At 34.0% G+C, this 18,380-nt stretch overlaps 3 protein-coding genes across 3 annotated transcripts; 2 read left to right on the forward strand and 1 right to left on the reverse strand.

Moving 5' to 3' along the window:
• The first annotated feature begins 5,756 nt into the window (after nucleotides 1–5,756).
• On the forward strand, nucleotides 5,757–6,635 carry LOC116012149 (21 kDa protein-like). The gene has a single exon (XM_031251627.1). The coding sequence runs from the start codon at nucleotides 5,806–5,808 to the stop codon at nucleotides 6,400–6,402; it is 597 nt and encodes a 198-aa protein (XP_031107487.1). The 5' UTR covers nucleotides 5,757–5,805; the 3' UTR covers nucleotides 6,403–6,635.
• Nucleotides 6,636–9,006: 2,371 nt separating this feature from the next.
• On the reverse strand, nucleotides 9,007–9,653 carry LOC116012148 (pectinesterase inhibitor 4-like). Its single transcript, XM_031251626.1, has one exon. The coding sequence runs from the start codon at nucleotides 9,649–9,651 to the stop codon at nucleotides 9,049–9,051; it is 603 nt and encodes a 200-aa protein (XP_031107486.1). The 5' UTR covers nucleotides 9,652–9,653; the 3' UTR covers nucleotides 9,007–9,048.
• A 2,910-nt stretch (nucleotides 9,654–12,563) lies between these two features.
• Nucleotides 12,564–14,359, forward strand: LOC116012936. The gene is made up of 3 exons (XM_031252603.1): nucleotides 12,564–12,567; nucleotides 12,901–13,726; nucleotides 14,275–14,359. Exons 1-3 carry the CDS (start codon nucleotides 12,564–12,566, stop codon nucleotides 14,357–14,359), a joined length of 915 nt encoding a protein of 304 aa, XP_031108463.1.
• The last annotated feature ends 4,021 nt before the right edge of the window (nucleotides 14,360–18,380 follow it).

Here is an 18,380-nt window from a genome sequence, read left to right on the forward strand (position 1 = left end):
TAAGCGCTTTACTTAGGGTGTTTTGCATGTTTTGTTACAAAAGCTAAAGTTTGGGTCAACTTTAAAAGTTTATAGTGACATTAGAGGGTGATTATCTATCATTGAGAGTAACTAACTCTAAAACTGTGATCATACACTTATATTAGTACAAGAGAAACTAAATGGGGATGAAGTGGTTTGTCAACGCTAGCTCTTAAGTAGTTCATACGTATAGAGAGAACAAAACATATTATTAAACATGTTTTTCTTGCCAATATGATAGGGGTTTGTGTGTGCTTAGATTCTCATCAACCCCCTTCCAACATATCATTAAGAATGACTGGCTCGACATCATTATATTAGATCGAAAGAAGTTGAGATAATTTACAATTAGCTCTTTGTTTTAGGGTGTTCCTTTCCCCTCTTGGCTCTTACAAGCATGAATTGAAGCATGTAAGTGGAGTTGAGTTGCGTGTCGTCACGCGCAGGCATAAGAGTTGATGAGATTGGGGAACTATGTTGTGGACAAGTGCTTGGTAACTAAAACATGATGGGTACTTTTTATTGGGCACCACAATTGTAAGTGGGCCCAATGATGTGATAGAACAAGATGGGCCTCCAATCCCATTGGCCCATGTATGGACCTTCATTTTCAAACTACATTTTATAATGTTTTAATCTTACTCAAGCATTGCCTCACTCCTCCGTCAGCATCACTATGTTAGGTGCTTTCCTCAATCCTCTCGACTTGCTTATGTTGTCAGCAAAGGTTTATTTCTCCTTTGTATTCCATTTTACTTTTTTTTTTTTTTTTTTTGAAAAAAGAGTGATCACATTAATTCAAATATGAGGAGAGAACATTACAAATGATTTTTGGAGGGTTTGAGAACCACTCCACACAATCAGACATAAAAACATGCTGTTTAGCTAATAAATGAATCGTCTGATTCATAAATCACCTAAAAAATGATAAACTAACTTTAGCATGCATATTCATTAAGCTTTTAATATCAACTAATACTAAATGAAAAGATGGATCATTCAAGATTGAGTTGAGACCTTGCATCACCTGAAGAGAATCCGTCTCAACGATGACTTTGCCAAAATTATGAAATTTAAGCCAATTAAGTGATCTATTTTACTTTTTGTTCTCCTTTTTTTGGCAATTTTTTTCTTTTTTCTTAAGTTTTTACTGTTTATCTCCTATCAATAATATTGAATACAACTACATATATATATATATATATATATATATATATATATATATATATATATATATATATATATATATATATTAATTNTATATATATATATTGAGAGCTATCTAGTATCAATAGTAAATGATATAACTAGATATAGTTTATATTTTTGTGTTCGATATTATTAATACCGTGCCGATAGATAACTTATGAAATGGGCTAGAAGGTAGTGTGTACAATTTGTGCCCAATTTGCAGAATGAATTGGACTGCAGAGTGCAGACCAAAACCTTAATACCTTGAGATGATAAAAAAGTGTAGCCCAATGACTTTGAGTGGATATTTGGGCTTAATGTATTGAGGATCATACATTAATTATGCTGTGGACCCAGGTCCACTTTGCAAGGTGGACCTGGGTCCAAAACTACGTCGTTTTTGTCTTTTTTTTTTCTTTTTTTTTTTTTAAATTAGTAAACATATTGCTGAATATAGAGTTGCCCAAAAATGTGTGAATGTAGAGGTTTCAAAGTGTGAAAGTAGAGTATAGAAATCGTGAATGTAGATTTATGATTGTGTGAATGTAGAGTTGCCCAGAAATGTGTGAATGTGGACGTTTCAAATTGTGGATATGGAGTATAGAAATCGTGAATGTAGAGTTATGCATGTGTGAATCTGTAATAGAGTTAAGAAGTTCTAACAACTTGTAGCCCTTTAATGTGTGAATGTGGAGTTTTCAAGTTATGAATGTGGAGTATAGAACCTGTGAATATAGAGTTTTGAATGTGTGAATGTGGAGTTTACAAATTGTGAATGTAGAGTATAGTGTATGTGAATGTAGAGTATAGTTACTAAACATATAATCCTGTAATGTGTGAATGTGGAGTTTACAAATTGTGAATGTAGAGTATAGTGTATGTGAATGTAGACCCAGGTCCACCTTGCAAGGTGGACCTGGATCTACATTCACATACACTATACTCTACATTCACAATGTGTAAACTCCACATTCACACATTACAGGATTATATGTTTAGTAACTATACTCTACATTCACATCCACTATACTCTACATTCACAATTTGTAAACTCCACATTCACACATTACAGGATTATATGTTTAGTAACTATACTCTACATTCACATCCACTATACTCTACATTCACAATTTGTAAACTCCACATTCACACATTACAGGATTATATGTTTAGTAACTATACTCTACATTCACATACACTATACTCTACATTCACAATGTGTGAATGTGGAGTTTACAAATTGTGAATGTAGAGTATAGTGTATGTGAATGTAGACCCAGGTCCACCTTGCAAGGTGGACCTGGGTCCACGGCATAACAACCCGAATATAATCTTATCTATGCTTAATAAGACTTAATGTCTGATTAAAAAAAATAAATTATACTTAAGTTAGAAGAGTCTTATGGTATCTCATTCAACCTTTAGTCCTTCATTATATTGTGGATTTGTGGGTGCACCGGGGGCGCGAGACACGCCCCCACCGGCGGCCTCCTCCGGTCAGCGACACCTCTCCAGATTGGCCCACCACCTTCTTCGCGATCCTCACCTCCTTAGACCTATCCAGTTTAATAATGATATTCTCATCACACACACACATATAATGCACTGGTGTCGAGCAAAAAGTGGTTAGAATAATATTAAGATTTATGCTATGCCTATATGTGCAACCAAACTTTTAGAATTTCTAATCACTTTACTAAGTGGTCAATATTACCAACAGGGGGTTCTGCATCATCCAAAAGTGATCAGAACAATTATTTGTGACTAAAAATCTATTGATACAAATATTATGACATGACATCACTACATCAAGACGGTGGAGCAAATTAGATCGCGTTATACACAATAGAACAATTTTTTCCTCTCATTGTAGTTGAATAGTAAGGAAAATGCTATAGTTATTATTAGTGGTATAATTAATTATTGTTAAATACAAAATTCTTAGCTAAACAGCCTATCATTTGATAGTAAATTACACCACATTAGAGATTGGCCGACTAACAAGTAACAACAACCCATGTACAGAAAGTGTGGCTGGTTCCAAACATTATTTTTTGTAATTATTATGTTAATTCTGTTTTTTAACGTTTTAAAGCTATGGTTTCTCAAATTAGTCGGTTACCCATTACACGTTTCATCCTTAAAAAAGAAACATCATTATATTCAACTCTTTCACACATGATTTAACTAACAACTCACATGTCTCCCATTCATACCTAATTATATATTATGAGTAATTAAAAATCAACATTATATTCAATAACCTCTTAACCCTTGTCTAGATTTAGCACTTGTAGGTTTGGCAATTTAGCCTTGTAGGTAAAGTTCATATATATCCACTCCACGTGGATCAAATTTGAATATAAATTTTCACATGCATAACTGATATTAGGGTTTGTATGTACACACATGCAATGGTCATATTAATTAATTTTAATATTAAAACAATAATGATAACTAATTTATATTAATATATTTATCAAACGAAATAATACAATAAAATAAAAACACAAAAAAATAACAATTTTCGTCTTTAAATCATATGAAAATAGCACTTTTTTCATCGATTCTACCTTCACCACTTTTGATCATCTATCAATTATATGTAAATAAAACTTTTTTCGCATCTCAATTCTCCGTAAATGACCTTTTAACTTATTCATAATAAAACTTGTGGAAAAAAATCACTTTCAAAAACAAAAATTGACAACACTTTCCTTATATTTTGTTGAATTAAATACTATTTTGTGTGAATACTTTGGCCGTAATTGCCATCCTTTAAATCTCCCATCTTTTATACAAAGTATCTTTTGCTTTTCTAAAGTGGTACAAATTCCAACATTATATTATTAAAATGAGACACATCTTCATAATATGATAGTGACATTATATTATAGAAAAAATGTAAATTAAATAATAAAATGAATACCAAATTTATATAGTACAGTATTAATAATTTAATATTAGTTTCCTATTCAAATTGAATCACATAATATTAGTACATATAATATATTACTATGTACGGATTCATTATTTTTATTTTTAGATCACGACCTTATTATACTGCAACCGACACATATACATAATATCGTTATAACATCAATCACGTATTTAATAATCGTATAAGATATAAATTAGAGAATTAAAAAACACGAAATATAGACAACATTAGGAGAAATAGAGGGTGGGGCATTTTTGTCGATTACTAATAATAATAATTCATAAATAGTATCACAGCTTTCGTGACAAAAGAGGAAACGTCCGATTGGCGATTGGTACATTTAACGTTTTTTAACAAAAATAGTTTCCTATCCTCTGGTCGGCATTACATATCGGCGTTTCTGTACCGTGTCGGTAGCAAATTTCAAGATTTCAACACCACAAAACATTACCTACTTTCACTATTTAAAAATGTGAATGGTTGAAAATTTTGCATTGAAATACAAATTAAATATTGTATTGTAGAAAAACTATTATCCTAGATTCTTAAAAGCGAATTCGTTGCTCCGGAATTTACAGAACGGTATTTATTTCTTTGCATCTTGAACAAAGATTGAACCTTACATATATCTACTCATCATAGTAATAGACCATCTTTATGTGTTTTCTATGTTCATTTTTGGTAACATATATAATAAGCTTATCAGTTAATTTTGGTTTGTTTTATAACAATTAATTCACCAAGCATCTTTTTACAACCAACTAGTCAAATCCACTAACTCAATCCACTAACAGTCATTTATCAAACACCCCTTATATCTTTTCGTTTGTCTAAATGTTGTCGTGTCTTATATGAGGGAAAAATCACTTCTTTCATTACTAGCCATGCACAATATATAACAAGGAGGAAAATATGGTTTGTTGGAACTGTTTATTGGTATTCTTAGCTTAAGTCGGTCAACTATTGATAATCTAGATCGTCATAATTGACTACTTTCGAGAGTTGTTTATTAGCGTTTTTAGTTTAAGTCGGTTAACTATCGATAACCTAAGTTAAGTTACTTTTATGTGATCCTTTATCAACTAAAATTATAGGGAACTTCACCCAAAGAACACATCCCATTATATCAACAACAAGTTTTGGAGACTTGGTAAACTTTGACCAAGGAACTTTTCATTTTTCCAACAATGACTCAATTAATATTAATCAAAGTTAACTTGTGTTTAACGCTAGAAAAGTAAAATTCCATTGAAGTAATTTTTTTAGACTTAGTAAGTCTTATTGCACTAATTAATATGGTCCAAGTACGGTCCACACATTATTAATTTATTTCAACGTCGTACCAAATGTTAGGCAAATAAATTAATAAAATATACTAAGCCTTGTAACGTTCTTCACTTCCTCCAATCCTCCATTATTAACCTCAAATTAATGCTTGATTAATGGATTTCTGACTTATAGACTTATAGTTGTCCTCTATTTTCCAATAAAGTTAGCCCAAATGACACTGAGCTCACTGCGCACGTTAGCGTGGAGGGCCCGAAATAATCACTCAAATTCAATTGCCACTATAAATACGTTGCGGCCGTTCCTTATTTTATCATATATCTTTATTCAAGATCTCTGCCTGTCATAACTCATAAGTAAAGAATATGGCGAGAGTGTTGGTTCAAGCTGTGGCGGTGGTGGTGCTTTCTATCTTGTATATTTCCGGCAGGGCGGAGTCGACGGCGGCGACGGTTGCTACGAGCTTCATCAAGACCTCCTGCAAAGCCACCACGTACCCTGATCTATGCGTCACTTCCCTGGCGGCGTACGGTCCGACCATCAAGAAAAGCCCGCAGCAGCTAGTGCAGACGGCCCTGTCCGTGAGCCTGGACCGGGCCCAATCCACCAAGGGCTTCGTGGACAAGCTCTGCAAGTTCAAAGGGCTGAAGCGCAGAGAGTACGGAGCTCTGAAAGACTGCCTGGACGAGATGAGTGACAGCGTGGACCGGCTCAGCAAATCGGTCCGGGAGCTCAAGAACATGGGCCGGGCCCGGAGCCAGGACTTCCAGTGGCACATTAGCAATGCCCAGACATGGATTAGCGCCGCCCTCACCGACGAGAACACCTGCACGGACGGGTTTGCGGGCCGGGCCTTGAACGGCAAGATTAAGGCCTCCATTCGGGCTCGGGTCACCAACGTTGCCCAGGTCACTAGTAATGCTTTGGCACTAATCAACCAGTTCGCTTCTAAGTACAACTAATCACCGGAGACGTTGTCGCCGGTATAGCAAGCTTGTCCGTTTTAAGGTTGTCTGTTTAGTGTTTTCTAAACGCATTTCACTAAGTCATGTTTGCTTGGCTTTGAAATTTTGTTGTAAATTGTCCATCAAAGTTATAAATATATGTAATGAGAGTATCTTAATGGTGTGTATATATTCTCATAGCTCATCAATTCAAATTAAAAAGTCAATAAGACACTCCATTATGAATCAAACTTGTAATCTTGTAGTAACTAAATTAACAATTTGTCGTTTTCAAAAAAAAAAAAATTAAATTAACAGTTTGTCTAACTTAGTTGGTTGTTTCGATTAAGATAGAATCTTGTAAAATTTTAAAGAAATTTTGAATAAAATCTAAAAATAATTTAATATAATTATTGGATACGATAAAATTATGATAATAAAAAAATTATTTGTCCAATATTGAAACATCGATCGGTACGATTTGGCAGGTTATAACGAAATGAATAAAATATTAAGGAGGTAGCAATTATTGGTGAAAATTAAATGGTCTTGTCGGGTGAAAATGATGTTGCCCATAATGTTGTCAAAACATGCCACGGACGAAAAATCCAATTTAAAAAAAGTCGACCAATATAATCCATATATATATATATATATATATATAGGTATTGTTTACGGAGTAATTATATGATGAATAATACAAGGTTGGCATGTACTGTTTTAAGTATCCTAGCTAGCTAGCCACGTTCATTTTAAGATACCCAAACCACATAATAATAATTATTATATAATAATGTTAATGTGTGCCAGACAATTCATAGCTACGCGACTATTTATAATTTAAATTACACACATATATACCATGTTAAGAAATTGTAATTTTGTAGCTTAGTTTACTAATACATGGTTAAAATATTACGGAGTATATACAAGAGATATTTACAAAGATTCGAACAAATTGTAGGAACACACTAAGGAAGCATTTGTTCACTACTTATTTTTTGCCTAACCTTATCAGAAATAAGAATAACAATGAGACGATTGATGAAGCGGGAAAATACATATTAACTTACCACCTGACCTCGATTTCTATTGTCATTTTAATTTTAGGGTTTAAGATTTAGGGGTTAGGGTATCCACCTCAATCAATCCGGCCTGATATCCTAGAAAATGATGGTGAGTACTGTAGTAATAATGTGCGCTTTAGCCGAACAAAAGCAGGCAGAGTAACAGTTTAATATTAAAGAAATCTGGAAATTTGAAAAGATGTGAAGGCAGACAAAGACGACTTTAATTAGCATATGCATACCCACGTGATTTGCGGCTGCAAAGCAGGAAAAAGATACGAAATAATGAAGAAGAAAAAGAAAGGTGTGAATGTGTGATGGGCAGTAGGTCCAAATTACTTCCTTTAATTTATGTTTTTTTTTTTTAATAATGTATAGAAAGTTTAATACAGTAGTTTATTACAAATTAAATCTGGTCAATCTATATATATCGTATCATACATACACATACGTAGAATTAACGTATTTCACGTACATGTGCAGTCGTAACTCGTACATTTTTGGTAAATTAACGTTGGTACTTGGTACATTACGTGCTTGAAGTCATACTCCATCAACTAACCAAAATAAAATATTTGGCCAATGTTTTCATGGTTATTTACTTTTAATTTACGTGGAATCCCGCAACCATTCACTTTGATTTATGGTAAATTTATTGTCACAACTTAAATGTACATTTTATGTAAAGTCAGACTTGTGACTCTAACTAGTCAGTAAGGATCACGCGGAGGTAATCAACGTGCTAACTAGTTTAGTTTGTCCATAGCTGGTCGATTAAAATCAAGAATACCAATAGACTACTTTTTCAAACAAAAAAAAAAGAACCATTTTTGTAGTCCGTATTAATTTTGGTGTAGTAAATACGAAGGTATTCACAGGAACATATCATAGGAAGATCCTTTACTGGTCTGCTGGTTGGTTTAAGCTATTAAGCTTGGGTGACAACGGATAACATAAGGTTAGAGTGTTCCGAGCTATAGTTTAGTACGTGAAAATGCAAAAGTCCCCCCTTCCAACATTAAATGTGGTATTTATAGGAGAGATAAGAGACACATGTCGGGCTCTTGGCATGCTTGACATGTGTCGTGCATGCAATCGGCTAATTCGGAAACAATGCCACAATGTCTACGTGTTGCAATATTCCTAATCATCCACTAAGTGATGTTCTCGGTACAAAGTCAGAAATCTGAGTCTCAATCTTTAACGTAACCAGTCTTGTTCGAGGCGAACTTCTCGACCCAAGAAGGTCTCGGTCGACCCTAGGGTAGAACAAAGCCTAACGTTGACGAAGCGTTCTCCTGGTCATCGTGTTTAGGTCAGGCACATCAAGCTAGTAGTCAATACAATCAAGGTCGAGAGTGATTATTCCTCTCGGTGACTTGACCTGATACCCAACATGTATACCGTACTTAGAAAGAGATATACTCGAAGAATATTCCCTATCAAATTTCAATAACCATATCATATTTATGTTATCATCAATTTTCAAAATCCAAAGAAATTAACCATCAAAATAATATATTTTCAAAAAAAAAAAAAAACCATCCAAATTAAAATAAACATGAAGGAGAGAATGCATGCGTGCATGCGTACGTTTTCAGTAAAGATGGGTGACGAGGGACAAAGCATTGCTAGCAAGCTGCGTTACATAATAAATGAGGTTTCTAATCTGCCGCTTCCTCGCCGCGTCGACTTTCCTGCCGGAAAACCCATCCATGCAAGAATCTATGTCGGTAATAACGGCGCTGGCGTAGGTCTTGGCGTTATCCCACTCAAACTGCCCGTCCTCGTCGCCCAAATGTTCCATGGCGTCCAAGGTATCCCTCAGCTCATAAACCGCGTCTTTCAAATCGTCAATGCAGTCCCTCAAGATCGCACCCTCCTCCGTCGAAATCCCTTTCTTCTTCTTCATATCCTTGACTGCCAGCGTGGCGTTCCGTGCCCCTTGCACCGCCACCTTGAGCGCCGCCACGGACATCTTGGTGGCGTTTCCCCTCACCGACGCCGCGTACGGCAGTAGTGTTTTTAGGCACGGGTAAGGATAGGTGGTGGTATTGCACTTTGTCTTGATGAAGTCTGTGTACTTTGCCGGCACTCTTGTCGAGGTCGAAGTTACCGCTGCTTCATTCTGGGATACGAGGTGTAAAAGAACTATGACGAGGAGAACTGCGGCGATCTTTGTAATGGAAGAGGATTCCATGACTTTCGGAAAAGCTAAGGTAAAAGATAGATGTTTCTCAATTCTCACTTCTTAAACTGGAAACGTAGTACTACGAAATGTATTATCGATTGTTCAATTCGTGTTAAGGATTGAATTTATAGAGCTTTAGTGTCAGGTGGAATGCGTTGAACGTGGATCGGATGATGTTTAATTATTAGGTTTAAATAAATCAAATGAAGTAAAATGTAAGTAATATATTACTTTCAAGATTGGATCTTTGATCACAATTGTATAGAATTGCTGTTGGTTTAATTTTACACTTCTACAGACAGGGAGTGGGGTTTTTTGTATGTATATATACACATAGGGAATAGAACCCAAATCTAACTAATTAACCTAATTGCCTATAACTAATTTAATTAACTACCTTTTGAACATGCATCCTTCCTAATTGGTAAATAAATCCCGGCATGAACTAGTGTAATAGTTTGCAAACACTAAGAAGATTTTTGTGTGACAAGCTCAATTGAAAATATTTTGACAAGAATTAAATACATGACTCTGTAGTACAATAATTATATTCTACTTATCCGGTCATCCATTTCGGAACAACTTTTTCATTTTTGTACATATAATACATTGATATCAAATACAAATTTCAATACTACTATATATAGATTTAGGGTATATATATATTATGTGAAGACATTCATTACATAAAATTTCCATCATCTTCATCTTATCCATTTCGTTCAGTACAGTCTTCCTTATTTACATATTTCTTTTAACTTGTTTCATAATGATGAGATCGTTGCACGTGCAGATCCTCTGTTTTTATTTTCTATTTTTGTTTTGGTATAATAATAATAATTAAAAAAAAATCATGCTAACGTGGTGCTTCAACTATCCACTAATCCAAATAATGAGTCTTGTATTAAACAATATATAATTTAAATAAAAATACAGACGTGATTATAGTTTACGATGTCACCGGCCGTCACATGAAAATTAATGTAAACTATACGAAGCTAAGCATGCATGATGCATGCATTTGGTACAAAGCGTACGTACGTATGTATCTCCGGCATTATATTAACTTTTCTCAATTCCTTTCAAACCTTCATTAATAATACAATATTTAAATCAAAATCTTACTTTTACAAGCCCAAAATTAAAAATTTGACCACAACTTAAATACCATTTCACAATTTAAATTACAACTTGTGAAGTGGATATGGAACCGTATTAATCGTCACTCAGCTCATTAATTTTCGAAAGACGATTAAACAATTTAAATTTGGATCGATCGAATTGAATCTCCACAATTAAGTTAGTTATGCACACATAGGGTACGTGTAAATGAGATGATACGAGTTTTTTCCAACTTAATCAGACCTATGAGAGAGTGTTTTGTCACCTTTGATATCCTACTCGGCACGAATAAGATTAATCTCAGTATATAATTACTAGTTGATTGGTAATTTGGTATTGGTCCAAATTGCAAGAGCTTAGCGATCTAGCGGTTCATTTTTTATTTATTTTTTTAAAATTATTTTTCTAAAAATGCATTTATTTCTGATTGGTCAACAGAGATTTGGGGGCTGGAATGTACAAAGAACATGAAAAGAACAGATCATTGGATCTAACGAATTCGAGGTCAACTACTTAGATTCGTCCTACCTATGCGTGATGAATCTCAACTGGCACCTATATGACTAATAGTCTTTTCTTTTTTAACCCCTCAAGATTAAATATATATTTATTTCTAATGCTATGAGTCTACTCAACTAATTTAAAATGGAACGAAAAATAATTTATGTGAGGAATTTAAATACAAAAATAAGAAAATAAAAGTCAAACCAGTCACATGCTGGGAATATTGGATGGATCGTTTAACACGTAACAACGATTAGCATTACAACACTGCTCAAGAAAAGGCGATGATCGTGGGATAACATGGAAAAAATTATTTCTTTTTAATAACAATAATTAATAATAATAATAATAATAATAATAATAATAATAATAATAATAAATTTAATAATAATAACTAACACACGACGATCTTCATTATGATTAACTAAACAAGGTTGGCAATTGAGCCGACTTCTTAAAAATCAAATCTCTTTACGTAATTAGAATATAACAAATTTAGTTTATTAAATAAAAAATAAGGTTCAATCTTTTAAGTTCAACTCGTAGGAGCGACTCATTGACGTTTTCAATTTGAATTGGTCAATTATGAACAACTTAACCTAATTTATCTTCTTATAATCATTTACCGATTAACTAGAGTCACATTGGACGCTTACTTTCAAGCTAATTAAGCACGTGTAATAGACCGGACAACAAATGCAGGGAAAAGAGGAATATAGAACTAACATAATTATTGGAGGGGAAGAAGAAGAAGTGCAGAGAGGGAAGTTGTGTACAAGTTATCGCTACAATTAAATATATTAATACATTGTTTATTACAATTAAACTTTTTCGTTATTTTTTTTTATAGATTAGATATATATGGATTTAGATAAGCAAGTGTGATTGTCATGGGTAGGAATTGAAACAAACCATATTAAGCCATGCATATATTGTTAGTGGCATTATGTTGTCATCATCGTAGGATCGTATTTCATGTCCTAGGAGTGAGTGTTATAATAATAATAATAATATTATTATTATTATTATTATCATTATATTAAACCAAGTCAAAGATGGCAGCAATTTGAAGCTAGATTCGGCAGCAGCACACTTAGTCACTTTGTATGACTTTGATGTTAGGTTTAAAGCATAATTATGTTAGGCATGTTTTTGACATGCATGAAACATGATTAAGTGGTAATGTTAGGCATGTTTTGTCATAGTAATTAAATAATGGTAGCACTACTACTTAGATTAGGCGTGGTAGCATTTTCCTTCTGCTATATATATATGTTGTATTAACTAGAAGTGTGATGGGTATTAGGAATGCAGTAGTGTACCGTAGTAGCAATAGACAAAAGCAAAGAAATAAACTTTTCCATTCCTACTTATCTTACATAATCCTTCCCTCTTTCTCTCAATATTATATAGATATATTTAGATTAAATATATCTAACATTTGGTATCAGAGCCTATCAACCTTCCAACCCCGAGATATTCTTTCCTAATAAAGTATGGCCAATAATTTCAATATTGTGTGGTCGGGTCCTAAATTAGACGGGAAACTCGATTACAATTATTGGCAAATTATGATGACCACACATTTGAAAGCTCAAAATCTTTGGAGCTTTGTTGATCCCGGTCTACCAGAAGGAGCTGATGCAGCTGCTACACGGCGAGATCAATTGGCGTTGGGACAAATTCATCAGGGTGTCCATTACTCCATTTTTGGGCAACTAGCTCGTGCTCAAACTGCAAAAGAAGCTTGGGACATCTTAAAGGTGTCAAACAAAGGAGTCGACCGGTCACAGAAATCTAAGCTGCAGACGTTGAGAAGGTTATATGATCGTTGTGAGATGGCCTCTACAGAAACCGTAGATATGTATTTCTCTCGTCTTATTGATCTTGTAAATAAGATGAGGTTATACGGAGACACAATTGAAGATGGTGCAGTGGTTGAAAAAGTTCTACGAACGATGCCGATAAAGTATGACCATGTGGTGGCTTCAATAACAGAGTCACACGATACCGAGGACTTGACAATTGCTGAGTTAAAAGGTATGATAGAAAGTCATGTTGAAAGAATTGCGTCAAAATTAGAACCACTAGCAGAAGAAGCTTTGAAGAGTCAAGTCACCCTTAATATGACTGGCTCAAATCAAAGAGGTGGAGGATCAGGTAGAGGTCGTGGTAGAGGAAGAGGAGGATTTAGAGGAAGAGGACGTGGTAACTTTTATCAAGGAAGAGGACGTGGCAACTCCAATCAAGGAAGAGGAGGAGGTAATGCCATGCAAGGTAAATTTCCATTTAATTGCTACAATTGTGGCAAGTATGGACACAAAATTGCAGATTGCTGGTATAAAGAGGAAAATCATGAAAATCAAGCAAATGTTGCTGAAAAATCTGGTGAGAGTTCTACTGAACCTGAAAGCTTATTTTTGGCCAGTAATAATTTATCTGCAGATGAAAACATATGGTTCTTGGATACTGGATGTAGTAACCATATGTGTGGGAAGAAAGAATTGTTTTCAGAGTTGGATGAATCAATACGATCTGAGGTGACATTTGGAAATAAGTCAAAAGTGCCAATTTTGGGAAAAGGTAAAATCTCTATTCAATTGAAGGATGGTACTCATAATTTTATATCCGATGTTTTCTATGTTCCTGAATTACACCAAAATTTGTTGAGTATGGGACAATTGTCAGAAAAAGGATATAAAATTAATATCACTCGAGGGTGTTGTACCATTATTGATGCCAATGGAGTTTTGATTGCAAAGGTAAATATGTCTCAAAATCGACTATTTCCTTTAAAAATCAATCATGCATTTCTTACTTGCTTTAATTCTGAGATCCGCGATGATAATTGGTTGTGGCATATGCGGTTTGGACATTTTCATTTCTCAGGATTAAATTATTTAGCAAGAAAGAAACTTGTTTCTGATTTGCCAATTATTAATGTCCCTGATAAAATTTGTGAAAGTTGTATGATTGGGAAGAAGCATAGAGAACCTTTTCCTGTAGGAAAGTCAAAAAGAGCCACAAAGCAGTTGGAGATTGTTCACTCAGATCTGTGTTCATTGGAAGTCCCTTCAAATGGAGGTTGTAAGTACTTTATTACCTTCATTGATGATTTTAGTAGGAAAACATGGGTTTATTTTCTGAAACAAAAGTCAGATGCATGTGATGTTTTCCAACAATTTAAGGTGTTTGTTGAAAAACAAAGAGGTTATAAGATTAAAATTTTGAGAACTGATAGAGGTACAGAATATATTGCTTGTGGTGAATTTTTAAAGAAAAATGGTATTCAACATCAGATGACAGCTAGGTACACTCCACAACAAAACGGGGTGGCTGAGAGGAAGAATAGGTCTATCATGGACATGGTGAGATGCATGATGAAATCTAAAAATCTGCCTAAACCTTTTTGGGCAGAAGCTGTTGCTTGTGCTGTTCATGTGTTGAATAGGTGTCCAACTAAAAGTGTTCGTGATAAGACACCTGAGGAAGCTTGGAGTGGGAAAAAGCCATCTATCAGACATCTCAAGGTTTTTGGATGTTTGGCATATGCACATGTGCCAGATCAGTTGAGAAAGAAGTTGGATGATAAAGGTGAGAAGTGTATTTTTATTGGTTATAGCGACATTTCAAAGGCTTATAAATTGTATAATCCTGAAACTCAAAAGGTTGTTATAAGTCGTGATGTCACTTTTGATGAATATGGTGCATGGGATTGGTCAACTAAAGAAGAAATGTCAGTTGATGTTCCCATTATTCCTGATAATGAGCAGTTGGTTTCAGATAATGTTCAGTTTTCTTTACAGCCAGAGTCATCAGTTCGGAGATCTCAACGCGAGCGCCACTTACCAGCTCGTTTGGAAGATTATGTTTTGGGTAATGATAATGACTTGTCTGATGAAGAGATTGTTCAGTTTGCTCTTTTTGCAGATAGTGACCCTATATCATTTGAGGAGGCTGCTACAGAAACTCATTGGCTTAATGCAATGGATGAGGAGATTCATGCCATTGAAAAGAATGGTACTTGGGAGTTAACTGAATTACCTCCCGAAAAGAAGCCAATTGGAGTAAAGTGGGTTTATAAAACCAAATACAATTCAAATGGTGAGGTTGACCGTTTTAAGGCACGGTTGGTAGCAAAGGGTTACAAGCAAAAACCAGGTATTGATTATTTTGAGGTTTTTGCTCCAGTAAGTAGACTTGATACTGTGCGAATGCTTATTTCTCTTGCTGCTCAAAATGATTGGAAATTGTATCAAATGGATGTCAAGTCTGCTTTCTTGAATGGTTTTCTTGAAGAGGAAATATATGTTGAGCAACCTGCAGGGTATGTGAAGAAAGGTGAAGAAAATAAGGTTTACAAGTTGAGAAAAGCTTTGTATGGCTTAAAACAGGCACCCAGAGCATGGTATGGTTGCATTGATTCTTATTTTGTTGAGAATGGTTTTATGAGATGTCCTTATGAGCATACTCTATATGTCAAATCCACAAATTCTGGGGATATTGTCATAATATGTCTGTATGTTGATGATTTGATATTCACTGGAAACAACTTGAAACTAATCTCAGAATTCAGGGAGGCACTCATTAACAGATTTGAAATGACTGATATGGGTCTTATGTGTTACTTTCTTGGTATTGAAGTTGTTCAGATGAATGGTGGAATTTTTATTTCACAAAAGAAATATGCTGCTGATATTTTAAAAAAATTCAAAATGGAAAGCTCCAAATCAGTTTCAACTCCAGTAGCTGAAAAGTTGAAGATGTCCAAAGATGAGCGTGGCAAAAATGTAAATGTTACAGCTTATAAAAGTTTAATTGGAAGTTTGAGGTATCTGGTGGCTACTAGGCCAGATATTTCTTTTGGAGTTGGAATACTTAGCAGATTCATGGAGGAACCAAAAGAATCACATTGGGCTGCAGCAAAGCGAATTCTGAGATATGTCAAAGGTACGAGTAATGATGGAATTTTTTACTCTACTAATAATGCTATGAAACTTGTTGGATATACAGACAGTGATTGGGCTGGAGATATTGAGACAAGAAAAAGCACATCGGGATATGCTTTCTATCTCGGTTCAGGTATATTTTCTTGGTCTTCGAAGAAGCAGCAGATTGTAGCACTTTCAACCGCAGAAGCAGAATACATTGCAGCAGCAAACTGTGCTACTCAAGCAATTTGGCTTAGGAGAATTTTGGAATTTTTGCAACAAAAGCAGGAAGCACCTACAACAATTTTTTGTGACAACAAGTCTGCCATCTCGTTGTCCAAGAATCCTGTTTTTCATGGTCGTAGCAAACACATTGATATCAAATATCACAAAATCAGAGAGTTGGTTGCTGAAAAACAAATCAACATTGAATATTGTGCAAGTGTATGGCAAGTTGCAGATATCTTTACAAAGCCGTTGAAGACAGAAACGTTTCTCAAACTGAAGAAGGAAATTGGAATGATGGATATATCCAACTTGGTTTAAGGGAGGCAATGTTATAATAATAATAATAATAATATTATTATTATTATTATCATTATATTAAACCAAGTCAAAGATGGCAGCAATTTGAAGCTAGATTCGGCAGCAGCACACTTAGTCACTTTGTATGACTTTGATGTTAGGTTTAAAGCATAATTATGTTAGGCATGTTTTTGACATGCATGAAACATGATTAAGTGGTAATGTTAGGCATGTTTTGTCATAGTAATTAAATAATGGTAGCACTACTACTTAGATTAGGCGTGGTAGCATTTTCCTTCTGCTATATATATATGTTGTATTAACTAGAAGTGTGATGGGTATTAGGAATGCAGTAGTGTACCGTAGTAGCAATAGACAAAAGCAAAGAAATAAACTTTTCCATTCCTACTTATCTTACATAATCCTTCCCTCTTTCTCTCAATATTATATAGATATATTTAGATTAAATATATCTAACAGTGAGACATCCTAAGTCGTAACCTAGTTTTTGAAAATCATTATTTAGGCAGGCACAACTGGACCGGCCTCTTAGAAGAATTGAAGTAATTCATCAAGTTGGTTCGCCCTAATTCAATTGGCCAGCCACGATATTTTGGTACGATCGCTATCCTCGGACCTCGGTAGCCATGATGCATGCATGTATATCCAATGCATCATAATCAGTTTGATTTTTTGCAACACATTCTCAATCAAGTCTGTTGTCTGTCACACAGGATTTTCTTTACATATGCGCAATGTTTATCTAGTACATACTTTCGAATAGTGGTTGCAAGTTTTTCTTTTTTGACCAAAAAAAGGAAATTGGTCTAAGTTTGAAAAATTCTGACCCATAGGAATAACCCTGACCATTTTGGTCAGACTATTAACTTGATAATAACAATGTTCTAAGTTTGATTCTTGGAGAGAGTGGTCTATTAACTTTTTTTTAATTAATTAATTTGAACCAAGTAGCTATGGACCTACTAAGTTGCTTTCCTTTCACTCATTACAAAAATGTAACGTCTCTATTTATATTTATATAACTTGATTAATTTGATTAGTTTTGCTTTCAGTAGTAGTAAATATAAATTTATTTTCTTAATTCGAGTAAGTAAAACAAGATATAAGAACTATAATAGTTCTGTCTTTACTTTTTGTAATTCGTCAAATTTATAACCTTTTTTTTTTAAAGATTAATAATTCTTTACAAAGTAATATATATATATATATATATATATATATATATATATATATATATATATATATATGTTCTATAACTCATATCTTAATTACTCGTTATTTAAGTATACAATTAACATGAAGTACGTACAATAATTAAATATAATTAATTTGTTTCTAATCAGCCACTATGTGATTTGCCTATATAACGACAATGTTAGTACCTAAAGATCAGATAAAACTTTAAATGGTGATGTATATGTGCTAATTAAGACATGACTATTGATGTTTCATCTGTACTATGTTGTTAATTTTGATTTAATCTTTTTAATTAGACAACAAATTGGACTCATTAGATATCTAACTAAATTTTATAAATAATAATAATATTAATAAAGATGGAAAGATCAAGCTTACCGTTGAAAATCAAACATAGAATACGACATTCTAGCGAGAGAGTGATCCATATTAATTATT

The sequence above is a fragment of the Ipomoea triloba genome, chromosome 3 (genome assembly GCF_003576645.1).
Source record: "Ipomoea triloba cultivar NCNSP0323 chromosome 3, ASM357664v1".
Taxonomy (NCBI): domain Eukaryota; kingdom Viridiplantae; phylum Streptophyta; class Magnoliopsida; order Solanales; family Convolvulaceae; genus Ipomoea; species Ipomoea triloba.